At 46.8% G+C, this 22,009-nt stretch overlaps 3 protein-coding genes across 4 annotated transcripts in view; 1 reads left to right on the top strand and 2 right to left on the bottom strand.

Annotated features, from left to right (window-relative positions):
* Pnpla7 (patatin like phospholipase domain containing 7) overlaps positions 1-14,235 on the bottom strand; it is an 82,361-nt gene extending 68,126 nt beyond the window's left edge. Inside the window, exons 1-8 of the mRNA XM_021156454.2 lie at positions 13,846-14,235; positions 10,293-10,367; positions 10,111-10,198; positions 9,605-9,684; positions 8,539-8,630; positions 8,235-8,375; positions 6,557-6,716; positions 3,599-3,679 (exon numbers count right to left, since the gene is read on the bottom strand). Of these exons, the coding sequence (XP_021012113.1) occupies positions 3,599-3,679; positions 6,557-6,716; positions 8,235-8,375; positions 8,539-8,630; positions 9,605-9,684; positions 10,111-10,198; positions 10,293-10,367; positions 13,846-13,875 (747 nt within the window). The 5' untranslated portion in view covers positions 13,876-14,235. The remainder of the gene's footprint in view (positions 1-3,598; positions 3,680-6,556; positions 6,717-8,234; positions 8,376-8,538; positions 8,631-9,604; positions 9,685-10,110; positions 10,199-10,292; positions 10,368-13,845) is intronic.
* Positions 14,236-14,467: 232 nt separating this feature from the next.
* Positions 14,468-16,069, top strand: Mrpl41 (mitochondrial ribosomal protein L41). 2 transcript variants are annotated; one of them, XM_021156830.2, is made up of 2 exons: positions 14,468-14,638; positions 15,505-16,069. In XM_021156830.2, exon 2 carries the CDS (start codon positions 15,528-15,530, stop codon positions 15,933-15,935), a length of 408 nt encoding a protein of 135 aa, XP_021012489.1. In that variant the 5' UTR covers positions 14,468-14,638; positions 15,505-15,527; the 3' UTR covers positions 15,936-16,069. The 2 variants fall into 2 exon arrangements, with proteins under 2 accessions (XP_021012489.1, XP_021012488.1); XM_021156829.2 differs by lacking the exon at positions 14,468-14,638 and adding an exon at positions 15,063-15,273.
* A 2,055-nt stretch (positions 16,070-18,124) lies between these two features.
* Positions 18,125-22,009, bottom strand: part of Dph7 (diphthamide biosynthesis 7) — a 10,030-nt gene continuing 6,145 nt past the window's right edge. Inside the window, exons 5-8 of the mRNA XM_029474364.1 lie at positions 21,750-21,841; positions 21,590-21,655; positions 21,030-21,202; positions 18,125-18,941 (exon numbers count right to left, since the gene is read on the bottom strand). Of these exons, the coding sequence (XP_029330224.1) occupies positions 18,454-18,941; positions 21,030-21,202; positions 21,590-21,655; positions 21,750-21,841 (819 nt within the window). The 3' untranslated portion in view covers positions 18,125-18,453. The remainder of the gene's footprint in view (positions 18,942-21,029; positions 21,203-21,589; positions 21,656-21,749; positions 21,842-22,009) is intronic.

Genomic DNA, 22,009 nt, shown 5'->3' with positions numbered 1-22,009 from the left:
TATGGTGGACACAGTCATCTCAGTTAGGTATGGTGGACACAGTCATCTCAGTACTTAGGAAGTAGAGGCAGAAGGATTCAGAGCAATACTGTCTCAAAAAAAGAGTCTGGAGATAGATCTTTACAGTAGAGCCCTGCCTAGCATGTGAAGACCCTGGGTTTCATCCTCATCTACCCACAAGATCCTACCAAAGACATACAAAAAGCCTATAGACATCCATATCTAGGGCTCTCAACTCCTGAAGGAAAAATCCTTCAGTTTACTGTCCTGTTTCCTGCATAGATTCTCCAGTTGACAATCTGGACCATAAACATACGTTTGTCTTTTTTTCAATGTATAAGTATGTATACAAGCACAAGAGCACACACACTACAGTGTGTGTGTGTGTGTGTGTGTGTGTGTGTGTGTGTGTGGCTCTTTCATTACATCTTGCCATGTTTCTGCTTCTGTGCAGCTTACTCCAGACTAGCTGGCCATCAAGCTTCTGGCCTATCTTCCTGCCTCTGTCTCCCATCTCGGGCATCTGTAGACCAGGCTGGCTTCAAACTCACAAGGACCCATCTGCCTCTAGACTGCTGAGATTACAGGTGTGTGCTATCATTCCTAGTTTTTAAGTAGCTTCTTTCTTTTCATAATTAATCCATGTAATTACCAGCTGAGTGAAGGTGATTTTTAGCAAACAGAGTGTCTTGTGACAACCGAAGTCAATACCTAACACAAACCTGTGACATGCCACCACTGATCTGATCTCAACCCTGTCTTGGAAAAAAAAATAGTTCTTCACTGGAAGACAATAGAAAACCAGGCTAAGTCTGATACACATACATGCAAATACACACACACACTCACACACAAATTACAGTTAAATTATATATAGTAAATTACATATAATAGTAGGTTTAAGAGAAAGATAAGGAAGACTAGTTCTATATGTCTCACAAATGTGTGTCTCCTGCACCTTCTTCAGGAAGCTAACAGAGGGTCTGCACCCCCAAAACGAGAAAGGGGATGATAATGAGGAAACAGGAGATCCTTCCAGCCAAGTACAGGGAATTCCAGGTAGCATGAGATGGCAGGATGGGGAAGGTAGGACGGTTTCAGAGAAAAGTACTCCTCATGGAGCACAGGCCAGGGCAGACTCTAGTGTTAACTGCAAGAGAACAAAAGCTGACAAGCAACCAGGTTCCCTGGGAAACTCTGTGGCTCAGCTGTGAAAGGCATGTATGGAGTCTTAGTTTTAGCCCCGTGGTTAGAAACAAGGGGATGGGAGAAGCAGTGAAGAGCAATATGGGCAGGCAAGAGGGGTTCTTCTCCGTTCTCCAGAAAAGAAGACAGTGTGCCTAAGACAGAACACATATAAAACACACGTGTTAAAAGAACCTGAGAGTTGAAAGGTTGCAGCGTGGACAGATGATTGTTGTTTATGAAATAGCAAGTGCATCCTAAAATGTCTGTACATGCTATTTTGTAAAAATTCTAAGCTCTTTCCAGGTATGGTGGAGCATGCCTTTAATACAAGCTCTTGGGAGACAGAAGCAGACAAAACTCTGTGAGTTGGAGGCCAGTGAGTTCCAGGATAGCCAGGGCTGTCCAAAAAACAAAACAAAACAAAACAAGAAATCAAAAAAATTTAATTTAATTGTAATAACTACAAACATGTGGTGAGACTGAAAAATGACCAGGTAATAGCAATACAGTGGTCATCTTCTCTCCAGGGTCATCCCCTTCTACCCTGTCCAGTCTTGGAAGATAGACTCCTTCTCTTGGGAAGGGGGCCAGCCTGATGTGTACACAGTGGGATAGTCAATTCAGGAGAAACCCTGGCCTTGGCCTCAGCCATAACCTACTTCCTCAGCATATTCATCACATGCTAGAATAAATGACATTCAGTTTAAAAACCACGAGACCAGGATCAAAGAGGAACAAGGAAAGGTCCATGCCATAGTTAGATAAAATTTTTTTGCTTAAAAGAAAAGGTAGCTGGCAGGATGGAGGAATGATGCAGATAGCAGGTGGCTAACTGGTCTACCTACCCCATACAGACTGAAGTCCTACACATCTGGAGCATCCCTCAGAGTGAGCTCCAGCACCAGAAACACATGAGCTCATGTTAGTAGCTTCCTCAAAGCCAAGCATCAGTCTTTCGAGAGCAATTCAAAGACACTCAAAGGTGGACATCTTTTTTCCTTGGGCAAGCAACAACCCCAACTCAGGTCCAGTGGGGCACAGTAAGACACAGAGGTTCCATTCATACCTCTAGGCCACCAAACAAGACGAAGCAGTCTTTGCCTGATAGGCAGCAGTGTAGACACAAAAGATACCCCAGCATATTTGCATGTAGGCAACTATGGATGATGGATCAGTGGGCCCCACTGAGGCTCTTCCTATGATCCTGTACAAAGTCTTGGTCTCCTAGGTTCAGCATGTCTGAATACCCCCACATAAGGCTCTACTTAACTTCTCTGCATAACACAATCTAGAAAAGAGGTGTGACGGTTAACCTTCATAGTGAACTCGGCTAGATTTGGAATCACCATCAAAACACACTCCTCCATGTATATAAGAGAATGTTTCTATAAACATTTGGGTTGTTTTGGTTTTGTTTGTTTTGTCTGGTTTGGTTTTTGGTTTTTCAAGACAGTTTCTCTGTGTAGACCAGGCTGGCCTCGAAGAAATCCTCCTGCCTCTGCCTCCCAAGTGCTGGGATTAAAGGCCACCACTGCCCTGTGAAAGGTTTTAATTTAGAGGGAAGCCCCACCTTGAATGTGGGGCAGCACTCTGTCAGGGATATGGTCTCACACCTCTGCTGTCATTCCTTCTCCATCACAATGGGTCACACCTTTAATCACTGAGCTGAAAGGAGCCCTGCCTTCCTTAATTGCTTCTGTCAGGTGTTTCTGTCATTAGCAACAAGAGAGGTAACCAGCCAGGCACAGAGGCCCATACCTTTGAGCCCAGCAGATGAGAGAGATACAGCTGATGTGATTGTTCTGTTCACGTCTGTAAGTGAACAGATATAATAAGACACAAAGAGTGAAGAATGGGGCTGGAGAGATGACTCAGCGGTTAAGAGCTCTTCCCAAGGTCCTGAATTCAATTCCCAGCAACCACACAGTGGCTCACAACCATCTGTAATGGGATCCGATAGCCTCTTCTGGTGTATCTGAAGACAGCTACAGTGTATTCATAAAATAAAATAAATAAATCTAAAAAAAAAAAAAGAAAGAGTGAAGAATGTTGGGAGCAGTAGCAGACACTTGTAATCCCAGGACTCTGGAGGCAGAGATGGGAGAATCAAAAGTGTGAGGCAAGCCTAGAACCAGACAGAGACAGACAGACAGACAGACAAAGAAGAAATAGAAAGGACCACCAAAGCCTTACTAAATACATTCTATCTTAAACCCAATGTCAAAGCTGTTCCCACAGACACATCCTTAACTACGGCGTGAGGGCCTTTCTCATCCTAGACAGCCCCTCTCACCTGTATAGATACAGAACAGAACTCATGTGAGGTCTAGCAAGACAGGAAGCACTGACCTCGAGGGCTAGCTAGAGATGCCTGGGCACCTATGGCAGGGACACAGTGGGGGATACTCACGGTGATCACATCCAAAATGCTGAGGAGACTGTGGACACTGTCCCCTGGCAGGACCTCTTTGACCACCACCTCGGTGCCATCCTGTGCTTAGAGAACAGATTGACAGGTGTCAGTACAGGGCAAAGAGGCCCAGCTGGTACCCAGGACAGTTGGCATACAAGATTTGATCTTTGAGTTGATATAAAGTGGGCATCAGAGAAGAGCACACGAGCCTTGCTGGAATTAGCAGGATTAAGAGATACCATAAACATGGCTATAGAAATAGCTCAACAGTAGAGTACTGGCTGAGCTTCTACAGAATACAGAAGTTGGGTTCCAGCACCCACTTCAGGGTCTCACAATCACTTGCTCACTTCATAAGCTGAAGATGATAAATGTTAAAATACATAACTACATACCAAACGCTGGGTGGTGGTGGCCTTTAACCCCAGCACTTGGGAGGCAGATGCAGGCAGATCTCTGAGAATTACAGGCCTGCCTGGTCTGTATAGTGAGTTCTAAGCCAGCCAGAGTTACATGTTGCCTTGAACACATGATACTTACTTATATATACATACAAGCATTATTTGTGGGTCAGGGGTATGGAAGAATAAATAATGTAAAACTACAGATATACATTAGCTTAGCTTGTAAAAGTTGATGCGTGGGAAATCCAAGGCAAGTAAGGGTGGCTGTTAACATTGTTCTCTTAAAGGCAGGCTAAACAAACAGGTTATCAGTATTGTCTTAAATCAGCTCACAGTATATTATCAACTCTGGATATGAGGTCCAGAACAAGTTCTAGTCTCTTTAAAAGTAACATTTATTTTCTTTCTTTCTTTCTTTCTTCCTTTCTTTCTTTCTTTCTTTCTTTTTTTTTTTTTTTTTTGGTTTTTCGAGACAGGGTTTCTCTGTGTAGCCCTGGCTGTCCTGGAACTCACTTTGTAGACCAGGCTGGCCTTGAACTCAGAAATCTGTCTGCCTCTGCCTCCCAAGTGCTGGGATTAAAGGCGTGCGCCACAGCCACCACCACCACCCAGCTTATTTTCATAATATTGAATTGTCACAGATAGTGAGATCCCCAGCCCCAAATGCCCTCAAATGTCAAGTATGGCCCAGTGAGATGGCTCAGCAGTTAAAGGTCCTGTCCTGCAAGACTGACAGCGTGCGTCTGACCCCTAGAGCCCCACAGTAAAAGAAGAGAACACATTTTTAAAAGCTTTTCTCTGGCCTTTACATGTGCACACCATGACACACACATATAATAGTAATTGAAAATGTTAAATATCTGGACTGTTGGTGTGCATCTGTGACCCAGTGCTAGGGACATGACAATAGTCAGATGTGTGACGCTCACTTGACAAGTCAGACTGGCCCACTTGGGGATTTCAGAAACCCTGTTCCAAAAAACAAGGTAGCCAGGTATTGTGACACATGCATTTAATGCCAGCACTTGGGAGGCAGAGGCAGCTAGATCTCTGTGAGCTCAAGACCAGCCTGGTCTACAGAGTGAATTCCAAGCCAGCCAGGACTACATAGTGAGATACTGTCTCAAAGTGAACTAAAATGAAAAAGGTGGATAGCCTCTGAGAAACAACACACCCACATAAACACACAAATATGGTGTTGGCTATCCAAATGCCAATTTGATACGTCACTTGGAAAGAAGGAGACTCAACTGAGAAAAAAATTCTCCCACCACATTGGGTGTGGGCAATGCCTGTGGGGCATTTTCTTGATTGATGATTGATGTGAGAGGGTCCAGCTCACAGCCACCAGTCACCCCTGAGCAGGTGGTTTGAGGTACTATAAAAAACACAAAATAAAACAAAACAAAGAAACAAAATCCCAAAAGGCTGAGCAAGCCCTGAGGGGAAAGGCAGTAAGCAGCATGCTTACCATAGCTTGTGCTTCAGTTCCTACCTCTATGTTTTTGTCTGGAGTTCCTGTCCTGCCTTTCTTTGATGACAGACTGTGATATGGAACTATAAGCTGAAATAAACCGTTCCCTCCCCAAGTTACTTTTAGTCATGTTTTATAACAGCAATGGGAAGCCTACTACATACACTCATGCACGTGCATGCACAGTAGAGGACTAACGAAAAAAATCCTGCCAGACCCAGCCACAGCTTCCCAATACACAGCTTAAATTAATTAGTTAGACTGACTACAAATGAGGCCACTGTAGAAAACTATAACCAAACTTAGTTATTATCAATAAAAATTACAATATTTTTGAATGAGAGACTTGTATGTGCCTAATGGTAAAGATAATGTGTCAGGGGCTGGAGAGATGGCTCAGCGGTTAAGAGCACTGACTGCTCTTCCAAAGGTCCTGAGTTCAATTCCCACCAGCCAACAGATAGTGGCTCACAACCATCTGTAATGGGATCAGATACCCTCTTTGGGTATGTATGAAGATAGTGACAATGTACACACACATATAAAAATAAACAAATCTTATTAAAAAAACAAACAAACAAACAAAGATAATATGTCAGGTATGTTGGCTCAGGACTATAATCCCAGCACTCAAGAGGCCAAGGTAGGAGGATTGCCACGAACTCAAGGACAGCCTGGGCTACACAGGGAGTTCTAGGTTGTCCTTGGACTATTGAATGAAAATATCTCAGTGTATGTATGTGTATTGTGTTGATAAAATAAAAATAGCAGCTGTGTTTGAACACTGAATAAGACTGTTGATTTTTTTCCAAAGAACTAAGGTTAAAATTCGACACTAACTTTTTTTTAATGTACATTGGTGATTTGACTGCATGTGTATCTGTGTGAGGGTGTAGGATCCCCTGGGACAGGAGTTACAGACAGTTGTGAGCAGCCAGTGTTCTTAACCATTGAGCCATCTTTCCAATTCCAATACACTAACTTTTTGATGGACAGCTATTCAAACCTTTAACATGATAGACAGCTAAGAGCTCAGGCCCCTGACCCACCCCCACCCCGCCCTGTCCGCTCACTCACAGCGTCTTGGATGCAGACCTCCAGCCGTCCATCCTGGACCACATAGATGCTGATGTCAGGCTCCCCAGGTTGGAATACATGCTCCCCTTCTTGTAACTGCACGAAGACCATATGTTTGCACAGCTCCAGAAACAGTGGCTTCTCAAAGTGGCCTAGGACCCTGCAACAGACACAGCAAGTGCGCTCAAGGAAGAGTAAGGGGTACAGGCCACTGTCCCCACTAACAAGAAGGCCAGGCCTGGCCCAGACCTCTGTAAGGCTGATTCAGCTCATCTGGCATTCCAGGCAATCAGAATTTTAAACTTCTAAGATAACTAAGCAGCTCAAAAATTTCTCACTGCCAGTAGTAATGTAAGTCAAACACAAAACAGAAGGCAGAGCCCCTCCCAGTGATGTGGGCCGTGAGGTTCAATCCTCAGAGCCCACATATCTCAGTCACTGTTCTTTTTTTTTTTTTTTAATTAGATATTTTCTTCATTTATATTTCAAATCCCCTTTCCTAGTTTCCTCTCTGAAAGTCCCCTCTCCCCTCAGTCCCTGTTCTAAGGCTGGGAAGAGACACCATACCCTGCAGCATACAGAAGACTGAGGGCATGCTTACAGGCCATGATGATGATCACGGTAGAAAGCATGGTGGCATGCATGGTACAGGAGCAGTAGCTGAGAGCTACATCCTGATCCACAGACATGTATGGGGGGAGGGAAGGCTTTTGAAACCTCAAAGTCCATCCCCAATGACACGCCTTCTCCAACAAGGCCACACCTCCTAATCCTTCTGAAATAGTGCCGCTCCCTTATGACTAAGAATTCAAATCTATGAGCCTGTGGGGGCCTTTCTTCTTCAAACCACACAACATGAAGATAGAAAGGGAAGAACTAACTCCACAAAACTATCCTCTGATCTCCACACACATGCTGTGGCCCATGTGTACCTGTCCTCACTTACATATCCCTCCCCTCAAGTAATAATATTTCAAAAGTTAAAAATAATGTACCTTAAAAAAAAAAGGAAGCTGACAGAATGGTATGTGGATGTCAGCATTTGGGAGGATGAGGCACAGGGTTGCGAGCTGAAGGCCAGCTTAGGCTACACAGCAAGATCCTGCCAGGATAGGTGAGAGCCTGCCAGGATAGGTGAGAGAGTGCTGGGGTAGGGTGTGTGGGGGAGAGCCAGCTTGCAGTTTCTCACCCATACACAACTTCTCACACTTATTCTTGAGTTTGACACTGGGAATAAAAGTGCTGCCAACTAGCCGGGCATGGTGGCGCACGCCTTTAATCCCAGCACTTGGGAGGCAGAGGCAGGCGGATTTCTGAGTTCGAGGCCAGCCTGGTCTACAAAGTGAGTGCCAGGACAGCCAGGGCTACACAGAGAAACCCTGTCTCGAAAAAAAAAAAAAAGTGCTGCCAACTATTATTGAGTAGAACAGGAAGGAACAGCTAATCCGGTGAGCCGACCACGGGGTTCCACACACCCGAGGACAAGCACCCTGACTCCATTGAACATTTCTGCTACCATGAAGCATGGAAGCAACAGTTTCAAGGTGGGAAGAAAACAGACTTTGCCAACACCCCCGACATAGGAAGGCTAGGTCAAAGACAATCCAAGGAAGGAAAGTGGATGCCTCCAGAGACACGCCCTAGACAGAGCCCTCCAGCAGCCCATCCACTGACTTACCGAACATTTTTCAACATGTACAAAACTTCTGATGGCAGATGAGAGTTCTTCACATCAAACTCTGTAAGATCGGCCTCAAGCAGGGAGGGTGGAGGCTCTTTTGGCTGCAAAGTAGGATACTCTTTCTTAAAGCGCAGAATCCTGCAAAGCAGAGACACTTAAGTAAGAGATGATGAAGCCTAAACCCAATACTATTGGATACCCAATACCCAAACTTCAAAGCCTGAAGAAGCATCCGCCTTGGCGTGTCCTGACATGAGGGGAGCCACAGCAGTGGGAAGGACCTGAGGGAAACCCCGAGTACCTCTTGGCCAAAGACAGCACTTTGGTCCTCTTCCTGACTCGCTGCCGGGGTGCAGAGGTATTCCCAACCAAGGTATGGGGGAGTGTGGTCACCTGCAGAACCAAGAGAAAGACAGGGTGCTGACACGGACTGGCAAGGTCTAAGCCCTCAGCCTCAGAGTCTGTCTGTCCCCTGAACCTGGCTATGATTTGCTACCTTCCTGACCTGAGTTAGTAGGTGTTACTCTCACCAACCCCCACTACCCACCGGGTTTCTTGAAGGAGATAGAGCAGTCAAGGACAAAGGGATACCATTTGGACAAGAGCACACCTCACAGTCCCATAAACCCCACAGAATAGTCCTACTGCCCTGAAGTTGCCAAGCCTGAGGGGAGAGGGAGGAAGCAGAAGGGACCAGCTGTGGCAACTAATCAAAGGTGAAAAGGACTCAGGCCAGCCTGCTCATCCCTAGCCACCAGCCCCTGACCCTCAGTGCAGGAGGACAACGGAGTTAGGATCGAGAACTCCCACAAACATAGAAAAGAAGCCACAATTTTTTACCTTAGGATAATTGTGGTCATTAGGGACGGCACTGTTCTACTGGCATTCCTGGGAGGTGGGTCCTTTGGCTCACTTTTCCCAATCTGGCAGTGACCACCCATCTTGGGGCAAACACATGCCCTCTGTGCCTGTCCATTCTGTACCCAGGGATATTTCTGAAAATCACTTTCCTATCCTATTTCTTGTTAACACAAACCAGCACTTCAGAAAGCCCAAGTGCCCCTGTCTGCTAAGGCAGTTCACGTGTTTCAAGCCAGATACACATCCACCAATACCATGCCTCCCTGGCTGCCTCCAGGGCAAGTAAGGTATTTCTAGGTCAAATGTGTTGGTTCTTATGGGGAGGTAGATAATATTCAGGATGACTTAAACCATCTCCTAAGCAGAGCAGATGGCAGCATGAATCAGGAGCTAGAGAGTTCAGGACCTTGAGGGCTTGCTAGCAGCAGATCCCCATTCCACAAAGAACTGTTTAGAAGAGACTCTCACCACCATCTTGTGCAACCCAGGGCTTCCATGAAATTTACCTTCCTCATGATCTTCCGGCCATAAAACATTACTTTGTCTCTCTTCCGGAACCTGTACTGAGGAGTGGGTTCTGCCCGTCCTGTGAGAGGAAAGCGGGAGCATGTGAAACAGCAGGGATCTGGGTGACTAGCCTTGAATGGCTGTATGCTGAAAATGGCTGCAACTACAATAAACTACAAGCGCAAGAAAGGCCCTGAAAGGTGAAGGTGCTGACGACAAACCATGTTCTACCCTGTCCTTGGCTACCGCTCCGACAGCTGGGAAAGCAGTAACATAGGAGACTCCTCTTAGAAGAATCCGGAGTTCCTACTGTTCTTACTGGATCCTAGCTTTGGAGAGAGCAGAAAAGGCTATGGACAGACTGGGAATGTCAACCTGAGTCCCAGTAGGCACGCACATTCCAATAAGCCTTTAACAGAAGCTTCAGGAAGCTCTAAACATCTCATAGGACACAAATGCAGCCAAAGCCCCACAGCTCAGCCAGAGTCCAAACCAAGATACTCACGTAATCTTCTCACTCTTCTGTATACAAAAAAGAAGGTAATACCAACGAAGGCTAGGGTAAGGAGGGCGCCAATTCCAATCCCCATCAGCTACACAGGATGGGAGATAACAGGAGGGTCAGCAAGGCTGAACATAGCTGCAGGCCTATCAGGGCCCATCCCCTGGGCAGCCCATAGGGATTACCATGGTGGACTGGGACTGCTCCTCCATGAAATGCAGCCTCCAGGAGCTCAGGGTGGTACCCAAACAGTAGCCAGCCTGAGGAGAGAAGAGAAGTCAGGCTGGACAGACAAGGGGCCCAATTTCTCAGTCTGAGCTTGATTAGAGAACAAAAGTTAAGTCAGGAGCTAGGAAGGAAATCAATACCCTGAAGGTTTCTAAGAAATGGGGTTTACCAGACAACTCAGCGGACCAGGCACCTGCAGCCAAGTCTGCAGACCTGAGTGTCATCCTGGAAAGTCCTACGGTCCAAGACAGAACAGACTGCCATAAGCTGTTCTCCCACCTCCACACTATGTAGATGCTACTACATTTACAAAGTTACACACATACACAAAGAAATGTAATAACTTTATTTACACTTGTCTTTTTTTAAACATTTGCTTATTATGTAGAGTGTTCTGCCTGCATGCCAGAAGAGGGCACCAAATTTCATTATAGATGGTTATGAGCCACCATGTGATTGCTGGGAATTAAACTCCAAATCTCTGGAAAAACAGCTAGTGTTCTTAACCTCTGAGCCATCGATCCAGCCCAATAACTATATATATTTTTAAATTTTGCTTGTTTGGTTTTTTTCTTTTTTTGGGGGGAGGGAGGGGTTTCGAGACAGGGTTTCTCTGTATAGCCCTGGCTGTCCTGGAACTCACTGTGTAGACCAGGCTGGCCTCGAACTCAGAAATCCGCCTGCCTCTGCCTCCCGAGTGCTGGGATTAAAGGAGTGCGCCACCACACCCGGCGGTTTTTTTTCCTTAAGATTTATTTATTTATTTATTTATTTAAAGTATATGAGTACACTGTTGCTCATACAGACCAGAAGATGGGCATCAGATCCCATTACAGATGGTTATAAGCCGCCATGTGGTTTTGGGGAATTGAACTCAGTACCTCTTTAAGAGCAATCAGTGCTTTTAACTGTTGAGCCATCTCTCCAGCCCAAATAACTATATTTTTAATTTAGAAAAATGATCAATGATCTTGTAGGGGTGCTGAGACCCTCTGAGCTCAACTGTAAGGACAGAAAAGCAGCAACCTGTCTCCTTTGGCACTGGAATGGGTAGCACTTTGCTACTGGCAAATAATAAACCCAACTGCTGGCTCTCCAGTCCTCAAGAAGTAAGCCTAGGGCAGGTCAAAGCTATGTCTTGGTTCCTCTGGACGCCAACAGGACTAGGATCACAAACCCCACAATCCATGAAAGCCAATCAGAACGAATGCTCAGAAACTCCTGAGAGTGCGTCAAGAGTATAGCAGTGGTGGCACACGCCTTTAATCCCAGCACTTGGGAGGCAGAGACAGGTGGATTTCTGAGTTCGAGGCCAGCCTGATCTACAGAGTGAGTTCCAGGACAGCCCGGTCTACACAGAGAAACCAAGTATAACATGTGCAGCATGTTAGTCCCAACTACTTGAAAGGAAGAGGCAAGAGGATCATATTCACCTAGGAGTTCAAGCCCGGCCTAAGCAACCAGTGAAATGCAGTCTTCAAAGCAAAAAAGGACACTGGACAAAAAAGAAGCCCCAAGGAAAGATCCATTTGGAAATTGAGACATACAATATCAGTTTACATCTCAAAGAGAATCCTGTCTCTGCCACCTGTGGTCTCCAAGAAGGCATTGACAGGATTTTAGATGCCCAAGGACCAGATCCGGGGGAGGGAAGGCGGCAGGGGAGTAAGAACTCAGAATGTAAAGGTGAGGGGTGACCCACAATAGACGCTGTCCCCCAAAAGCTAAAGACAAAAACAAAACAAAACAAAACAAAACAAAACCAGACCTGCATCTGTCCCTGAGTCCTCCAATATCCAGCCACCCCTTTATCCCAAAAAGTTAGGAACTGGATAGTGTAGGGCCCATTTACCCATCCTTTGCAGCTTCTACCTAACTGCTAATTACCAAAGCCTAGCCTTAAAAATAAACAGCATGCCGCAGACTCAGCAATCCCTCCAGAAACCCGAGGAGAGCTGAGGGTCACACAACAAAGAACTCCAAAGGCACAGTTCTGCATCCTAACGGAGTAAGTGGGTTGCCTAGAAAACTCATCCTTGTGATCTTAGCACAGGAGGCAAACAACTGAGTATTGTTTAAGGATGAGGACGAACATGTTCCACTAAGTACGTTCCAGAGGAGTTGGTGTTTCATGTCTTTAATCCCAGCAATGGGAAGGCAGGGGCAGGTGGATTTCTGAGTTCAAGGAGATTCTGGTCTACAAAGTGAGTTCCAGGACAGCCAGGGCTATACAGAGAAACCCTGTCTCAAAAACAAAACCAGTAAGTATGTCCTTTGTTTGTTTGTTTGTTTTGGCAGTGCTGGAATTAAAGGCATTGGCCACCACGGACTGGCCCAGTCTGTTCTTAGGCTACTTCCTCATGGTGTGAATGTCACAAGGTGCGAGTGTCACAAGGTACTATTACCCCACCAACTGATACAATCTGTGGGATCACTATTGCACATGGTCTACTGTCAGCCAGAGCCCTATTGTACAGTGTATATAGCCAGTATGTTTTTGGTTTCAAAACTGAAGTACCCACCTCCCTTCTCCACTGCCCCAGCTCAGCTCTCATGACCATATCAACTGGGGTGCACAAGAGCAAGCACAGCAACCACGCCCTCTATGTTCTTCGGAGTTTACTTTATCTAAGGAAAGGCACCTAGGTACAGTCTGCCGCAGTGGACCATCCCAGCCTGTTTAGCTTTTTACAGTTATTCTTTTTTTGGTTTTTCGAGACAGGGTTTCTCTGTATAGCCCTGGCTGTCCTGGAACTCACTTTGTAGACCAGGCTGGCCTCGAACTCAGAAATCCGCCTGCCTCTGCCTCCCGAGTGCTGGGATTAAAGGCGTGCGCCACCACGCCCGGCTCAGTTATTCTTATGGATTTACTTTTCTTGCTTATAAAAAACAAATCCCAGCACTTGGGAGGCAGAGGCAGGCAGATCTCTACGTTCAAGGTCATTCTTTTCTTAGAGTGAGTCCCAGAGATGTAGAGAGACCCTGTGTCAAAATAGTAATAATAATAATAATGGCTTTTGGGATGTGGCTAGTGTTGGACTGAGAAAAAGACTCTCAAATACCAAAGTCCTAAGAGAAAACAGCAAGTAACAACTATGATTTTAAGAGGGGAAAAGAAAGCCAGGTGTGGTGGCACATGAGCTCCGGAGGCAGAGGCAGGCGGATTTCTGAGTTCAAGGCCAGCCTGGTCTACAAAGTGAGCTCCAGGACAGCCAGGGCTACACAGAGAAACCCTGTCTCAAAAACAAAACAAAAACAAAAACAAGAGGGGCAAAGAAAGCTTCATGATGATCTAACAGCCAAATTCCATAGCCCACACTGTGAAGAACCATTGTCTAGCAACAAGTGTCCAGCTCGGGACAGGGAAATAGATTGAGTCACCACTCCCACATTCCCTAGATCTTCAGGAAGCCTCGGTAGACACCTGAGGGAAAGGGTCCTCTGATCTCTGTAAATGCTCCGTCTGGGGACTCTAAGGGTTTTGGTCTCGCCCATGTCTGATCTACCTACCTCAAGGCAGACATCTTCCTCTTTCTGCATGACTGAAAGCAAAGCAATGTGGAGGGCGAAAAGGAGACAGGCTGAGACAAGCTGCTGTACCAGAACCTTTACAGCAGGACAGCTGTAGTTCCAGTCTTGCCAGCTCCTTTCCACACAAACGCTCTTATTGGAAGAGACTTCAGAACTCTGTGCTCCAAAACAAGTTGTTTTCCAGAAGCGTCTGCTTTCTCTGTGTGCTTCCGTCTCCTGTAAACAGCCCTCACGTGGTCTAAGGGGAACCCTCAACTGCAGCCCGGGGTTGGGGTGGGGGGTGGGGAGTTGAGCAGCACAGTCAGGGATCAAGCGGCCACGTGGGGACGGCCGTCTGGGGTTGGGAGGTGGAGTTAGGGGAGGAGACCAAAAGTGTAAAGTGGCTGACAGTTCAGGGAGGTGGGACAGCTGAGACTGGTGGGACAGCTAAGAAAGTGGCCCAAGAGCAAAGCAGAACAGGGATGAAGGAGGCAAGCGACAGGGAAATGTGACCAGCTAGAGGGTGGGCCTCACCCGAGCGGGGTGGTGTAGGCAAGGGGAAAGATAAAGAACGCGGTGTAGAGGTCTCACAGGCACAGGAAAGATCCCAGCCTAGAAGGGGTCTCGATCAAGAGGAATGAGGGAAGAGGAGATGGTTATAGCCGAGGAGTAACACCCCTACCCTCGAGGAGAGCAAGGGAGGGACCAGAGGACCGGGTATCAAAAGAGAGAGGTGAACGGTGAAAAGAGACCCAGCCACAGCGGGCGGCGTGTGGACGACATCACAGGCTCGGTGCGTATGGTGGGATCAAAGATGATTAATTAGTGGACCACGTAGACTTGGCCACGCGCCAGACTGTGGGGTAGACCGCCGGTCACTGGCCGGTCCTCCATAGCGCGACAGTTCGGGAAACCAAGGGTCGAAAGTGACTCGGAGGGTCCGCAAGCCCCTACTCCCAGCACCTAGGGCAGCACGGATGATGCTCGCACCAGTCCCGCGGCCGAACTACGGCGCTGAGGTTGTGAGCCTTCTATCGTGGGGCTGACGACAGCTCAGAGCGACGGCTCCATAGGCTAGAGCCCGACCGCCACCTCCCGCCTCAAGGCGAGAGAGCAGAGCGGCGCGCGCTCGATCCACATCCGGTTGTGAGCGACTGCGCGGATTGGCTTAGCCTCCTGGGCCGCACCCCCTCCGCTCGGCTGAGGCTGGGCATTGGGCGCCCTGGGGACCAGTCGGCGAGGCTCTTGCTACGGAGTGTCTGACCCCGCCTACGGTCGGAAACGCAGGGAGGACCTTGCTGTGCCTTGGAAGGAGTGACCGGTCTGGCGGTGTTTTAAACGGCTCAGGCTGGGGAAACCGAGTCTGAGCTGTCTCAGGTCGAAAGGGAGAAGAGGCTTGCGGGCCGAGCTCTAGAGCCCTCAGCCCAGGTCGGTATGAGCGTTTCCAGTTGGCGCCATCTGCACGGGCTTCTTCGGGGTCCCGGATCTTTTCGGGCCGGGGGTAGTCTCCTTTAGGTCTTTGGGTCCTCTGCGCCCGTGGCTTCTCGTATCTTCGTCTCCCACAAGCTCCACAGCCATCTTTGCTCTTGGGCTCTCCGGTTCTGGGTAAGTTCCTCTGGCTCTGATTGATTCCCTCAGCTGCCTTCCTTGTTCTTTCAGAGCTGATTTATCCAGAGCCCAGCATGGGTTTCCTGACTGCGGTGACTCAAGGCCTGGTGCGGGGAGCGGACAGGATGAGCAAGTGGACAAGCAAGCGGGGACCACGCACCTTCACTAAGAGTCGGGGTGCCAAGAAAACAGGCATCTATACTTCTGATAGGAAGTTTGTGCAGATTAAAGAAATGGTTCCAGAATTTGTCGTCCCGGACTTGACGGGCTTCAAGCTCAAGCCCTACGTTAATTACCGAGCTCCTGCAGGCATAGACACACCTCTGACCGCCAAAGCGCTCTTCCAGGAAACAGTTGCACCCGCTATCGAAAAAGACTTTAAAGAAGGGACTTTTGATGCTGACAACCTGGAGAAATACGGCTTCGAGCCCACACAGGAAGGCAAGCTGTTCCAATTATATCCTAAGAATTTCCCACGCTAGAAGATCATGAGAGAGTCCAAAAGTTTGTCTACAAAGTGGAGACAGTACTGACCAAGCCTTGGATTCTGAGTGTCTCAAAGAGTAGGGGCAGCTTCCTAGCGCACTTCTATTAAATGCCTTTAGTGTCTCATACAGTATGTGTTTTGAATCAAGTCATTGAAGTGTGCTGCAGGGCAGACTCCATGCAGTAGCTATAGAGTTCATCACAAATCCCAACCAAGTCAAGTCTGGGGGCACACTTCTCTGGGTCCAAGGTGAGGGTAGTTCCTGTTGGGTGAAAGTAGCCATCCCCAAGGAAAGCCCTAAGATGGAAGTCACAAGAGCAGTTAGTGTCACCTGCTTTCATGACCAGTCTACCTGATTCATCATAGCCCCTGAGACATTATTTGTCCCATTTAAGACTTAGCTAACCCTTATATATAACACCTTTTATTTATAATTGGGCCAGCAGTTGAGAAGTGATCCCTTTAATGGTAACCAAAAAAATAGCTATTTCATTAGAAAATAACATGACAAGTGGGGGAGTTGAGCCTATATAGTGCTCACCATGTATTCATGAAGACCCAAGTTAAGCCCATGCTTATAATCTCAGCAAAAGGAAGGAGACAACAGGATCTCTGGGACTTGCTGCCCAGCCAAGTCTAGACTAGTCAGCTAACCTTAAATCCCAGCAAGAAACCATGGCTCAAAAGACAGGCCATCGTGAATGGCAGCTGAGGTTAACCTCTATCTGCCACACTCATGTATACATAGAAGCAAACAAGGTAGTATTAGACACTTAGGAGACGAGGAAGGGGTTGCAAGTCAGTCCAGCCTGGGCTATGTAGTAAGACCTTTTTTATTGGAGACAAGAGTCTTGACGTCCTAGAATTTAGGATGTAGATCACCAGGCTGCCCTCAGCCTGACAGAGATCTGTCTTCATGTGCTTCTTGAGTGCTGGGATTAAAGGGATCAATCACCACAGCCTGTCTTTTTTTTTTTTTTTTAAAGATTTATTTATTTATTATATGTAAGTACACTGTAGCTATACTTCAGACACTCCAGAAGAGGGCGCCAGATCTCGTTACGGATGGTTGTAAGCCACCATGTGGTTGCTGGGATTTGAACTCTGGACCTTCGGAAGAGCAGTCGGGTGCTCTTACCCACTGAGCCATCTCACCAGCCCCCACCACAGCCTGTCTTAAAGAGCTGTGAGCTCAGCATTTGGGAAGCTTAGGTAGGTAGATCTTAAGTTCAAAGCCCAACCAGCTTAGACTACATAGCAAGCTTATGATCAGCCTGAAATATATAGGCCCAGGGAAGTGTGGACAAGATAGCTGGGAATACAGTTCAGTGCTAGAAAACCATAACTTGTCAGCCATGTGTAAGTCCCTGTATGTGATGGAACTTCATTTAAAAAAATAACATTTTCTCTTCTGAACACTTGTGTATCATACTGAGGGTTAGACATATTCCAGTGCTCTCTCCAGAGAAGACAATCAAAATGGGACTCTTGAAAGCTCCATAGTCTCTGTTCCCACAGAAGCCATCTATGTAGACATAAGAACTAATGAAGTTATTAATGCTATGATTAAGTGATGAGTGATATTGACCATAACAAATAATTCAAGTTTGTGTTCCTGGATAGTGCCACTTCCAGTACCAAAAAAGGTAAAACTTCTGTTTAGGAAATAACTTCTACTAATTTTATAAGGTGAGAGTTTAAAAAGAGGGGCTATAGGGCTAGCAAGAAGGCTCAGTGGTACTTCCTGCCGAGCCTGACACCTGAGTTGGATCCCTGGGACCCACATGATGGGAGATCCAGCTTCTGCACGTCCTGTGATCTCCACATGTGCACAATGTTATCTGTGTAATCACAAAAAATCAAAACTATAGGGGCTGCAGACCACAAGTGGTTCAGGGGTTACTAGTGCTCCCTGCTCTTCTAGCACTTACAAAGGTGGCGCACAGCTGTCTGTAACTCTTACTTCCAGGTGATCCAATATCCTCTTCTGACCTCTGGGAGCCCCAAGCACAATAAAACACTCATGCACAGGCTGGAGAGATGGCTCCGTGGTTAAAAACACTGACTGCTCTTTCAGAGGTCCTGAGTTCAATTCCCAGCAGCCACGTGGTGGCTCACAACCATCTGTAAAGGGATCCAATGCCCTCTTCTGGTGTATCTTAAGACAGTGACAGTGTACTCACATAAAAAATAAATCTTAAAAAAAAACAAAACCCCAAAACACTCACTCATACACATAAAATAATTATGACCCACAAGTGTGGTTCCTAAAACCCACATGGTGGCTCACAACCACCTGTAACCCTAGCTCGAAGGGGATTCCAGCAACCACACACAGACAGATGCATACACATAATTACAGATTTTTTAAATTAAAAAAAAATTACAGTTATTTAATGTAAGCAGGGACTTAATACAAATGAAGAGCTGAAAGTCAAAATAGACCCAGAACACTTAGTTGTAGAGCTGGAAAATCCCATTCACTGCCAAAACAGTATCACAAGAGTCCATTCTCAATGGTCAGCACTCCCCAAATCACATCCAGTGCCACTGCAAAGAGTGCGAGCTTGATTCGTCTCCCACTTCCAAAGGTGGAGGACGTGGTCATAAAAGGAGCAGGTGGCCAGGAGGCTATTGCCAAAGTTCTGCCCGCCAGAGCAGTGGCTAAGATCACGCGTCTTGACTGAGGATGACGAATAGTCTTTGCTGTTTTTCATGTCCTCTGTTAATGGAAGGAGAGAAGCCTTCAGTTCAGCTCTGGTGTGAGCGCTAGGGGAGCCTTCCACTTGGCGATCCATGGTTTGTTCCTGAGAATGTACTGGTGGCTCCTCTGTGACCTTTAGGCTAGAGTGGTCTGCTGCTTTGACTCCCATGTCATTCTGATCAAAGGACCAGGTAGGAGTGGGCTTCATGGAATGGAAAAGCCAGGACCAGTCAGCCCCATATACTAATGAGTTAGGCATTTTGTGGGATGTTAAAACTGTTATGTCCTGCTTCTCCTCTGTAGTAAGAGACAGAAGACGAAAAACAGCATTACTCAAAGCTAATCAGCTTCCATTTATAACTCCCATCAACTTCCACCAATAGCAGCCATTCAGGTAGTACACATTTACTGAATAGCTGGAAAATCTGTGTAAGAATGAAGATGTGAACAGGTGGGTAGAGAAATACAACAAATAATGCATTTTGCAATGTGCACTGTGTCTCTGAGATCAGCCAAGGCTAGACGAGACCCACAAACAGGGGACATGCTTCCAAACTGGAGGATTTGGCAAAATTCATTCTCAAAGAACACAGGAGTAAGATGGAAAGAGGAAAACAGCAAATGAGGGGAAAGAGAGATGGCAAGAGTAAAGAGCAATTGCTGCTCTTGCAGGAGACATGGGTTCAGTCCCAGGAACTCCAGTTCAGAGGTTTGTATGCCCTCTTCTGGTTGCCTCAGTCACCATGCATGCATATAGTGCCCATGCACACACTTACATAAAACAAGTATCTTAAAAAAGAACCAATGGGGGGCTGGAAAGATGGCTCAGCGGTTAAGAGCACTGACTCTTCCGGAGATCCTGAGTTCAATTCCCAGCAACCATATGGTAGCTCACAACCATCTGTAATGGGATCTGATGCCCTCCTCTGGTGTGTCTGAAAACAGCTACAGTGTACTCTCTCTCTCTCTCTCTCTCTCTCTCTCTCTCTCTCTCTCTCTCTCTCTATGTATGTGTGTATATATATATATATATATATATATATATATATATATATATATATTTAAGAATGCAAGGGGGGGAGAATATCCCAATGGGGAGCTCTGTGCAGCACAGAGGCCAAGAAGACTCCAGCAAGTGTGAGCAGCTGCAGCTGCCTTTGGCTGTAGGACAATGGCTAGAAAGTTGCAGCCTGAGTAGGTCTGCAGAAGCAGTTTCTTTCTGGTAACTTCCCTGGATAGTGTGGCAGATGAGGAGAGTGTCAGAAATAAGCCAGTAAACACAGCAGCAGCACAGCGCCACAACAGCATGGAAGAAACATTACAGAAAGAGGAAGGACAGATGACTAAACCAGAGCAGGCTCATAGTCAGGAGCACAATGACCATGGTGAAAATGATCCTCAAAACCCAGCAGGGATACTAGATATGCTTGTTTCTGTAATCCCAGTATCCAAGATGCCGAGACAGGGGCATTGCCATTGAGTTCAAGGCCTGCTCCAAATAAATATCAAATTTGAAGCCAGCTTGAGTTACATGAGACCCTGTATACAATACACGCACAAGTTAAAAACAAATCTTTTTTTTTTATTTTTTTTTTATTTTTTTATTTATTTATTTATTTTGGTTTTTTGAGACAGGGTTTCTCTGTGTAGCCCTGGCTGTCCTGGCACTCACTTCGTAGACCAGGCTGGCCTCGAACTCAGAAATCCGCCTGCCTCTGCCTCCCGAGTGCTGGGATTAAAGGCATGCGCCACCACGCCCGGCTCAAATCTTTTTTTAAAAAGAGAATGACAACTAAAGAGATACAAGGAGTAATAATGGCTTAAAGACCAGCAATGTAATGATGGGAATCTGAGGTAGTCTTCAGATTGCTTCTTTGTAGAGGGAGAGGGGCAAGAAGCAAAACTGTGCTCTGGATGAGGAAGAAAGAAGTTAGGGCATGGAAAGAGAAATGGAGGGGAGAAATAGTTCTGATAATGTGAGCTCATGTTGTGGTTCCCCAAGCACATCCAAGAGCTCCCTACGGCTTGCCCCTACCCAGAGCCATAGGTAGAGTTGGACTTAACTAACACCAGGCTCTGGGAGAAAGGGAGCCAGGGGGAAGACAATGCATGTGCATCATGGGGTGACCGAAGTCCACGCTGTTCAAAAGCAGAAACATCAGAGAAGGCAGGGCAAGGGTGGCCATTGACACGTGGTAATGCTTCCCGACAGACAGGGTCCCGGGGTTAGGGAGCTGCACAATAACAGAAGGCTGGGCATGGGAAGCCAGGATGAAAGTGGGTTCTTGAACCTGAGTTACAAGGCAGGTATAAGTTCTGAATATGGCCTATGGAGAAAAATCACCTGAGTCCCTACCCTTTAGAAAGCTTTATGTCCCCACTTACCAATGGCCTTCTGGCAGTTGAGAATCTTGAAGCCATTGTGCATGCAGGCCGCCAGGAGTAGATGGTGGTGAACTGGGTGCCACTTGAGCCTCCACACACCTCCTTGCACTGGTACATCGGCCAATGGCTGTCTTATGTTTCGAGTGTCCCACAGCAGAACATGCTCATCATAGCTGGAACCATCCAAGCATTGGCACACAGGAAAGACCATGCTCACCTCTTCCCCCATGACCTTGTGGCAGCAGCAAATACCTCCCAAGTCCTGTCCCACTGCCTTTTTTTGAGACAAGGTCTCATGATATAGCCTTGGCTGCACTGGAACTCTGTAAAGATCAGACTGGCCTCAAACTTAAAGAAATCCACCTGTCTCTCCCTTCCTAGTGCTGGAGTTAAAGCTGGGTGTAACCTGCCTGTCCCATTTATAAGGACAAAGGTGAACCCCACTTTCTGGACCCAAATACCTGAACTATGGGGTGGCTGAGAGCTATGGATTGAGGTTTGAAGTCCTTGTGGAGCAGAGCTGAGGAGTGCAGAGCAGCAGACCTGCTGCAGGGACTCACCTTCCAGTTGCCAGAATATGCTCCTGATGGGGGCTGCTCTGGATGCTGCACACACCCATGGAATGTCTGCAGGCAAAGGGGAACAACAAGGTACATGTGAAATCTCTTAGACAGGAGCATGGAGGAGCCATGCCCAAGCTCTCACCCTGGCACCAGGTACCTTTTGCTAGTGAAGACAGGTGTGCCCAGCATCCTGGTGTCCCAGCCTCTCAGAAGGCAGTCATCTCCCCCTGTGGGAAGACAGAAGTCCATCTACAATGATATGAATGATAAGGAATCTGCAAGAAAGTCTTAGAGCATATGCCTTTCTTGTGTGCTTTTACAGTACCACTGGTTAGGAAAGCCCCAAGAGAACATCAGAAACAGTCATTAAGCACTGTATCTAATTCTTTTTTTTTTTTTTTTTTTTTTTTTTTTTTT

This window comes from Mus caroli, chromosome 2 (assembly GCF_900094665.2).
Source record: "Mus caroli chromosome 2, CAROLI_EIJ_v1.1, whole genome shotgun sequence".
Classification (NCBI taxonomy): Eukaryota; Metazoa; Chordata; class Mammalia; order Rodentia; family Muridae; genus Mus; species Mus caroli.
This window is presented reverse-complemented; position numbering and strand designations above follow the sequence as displayed.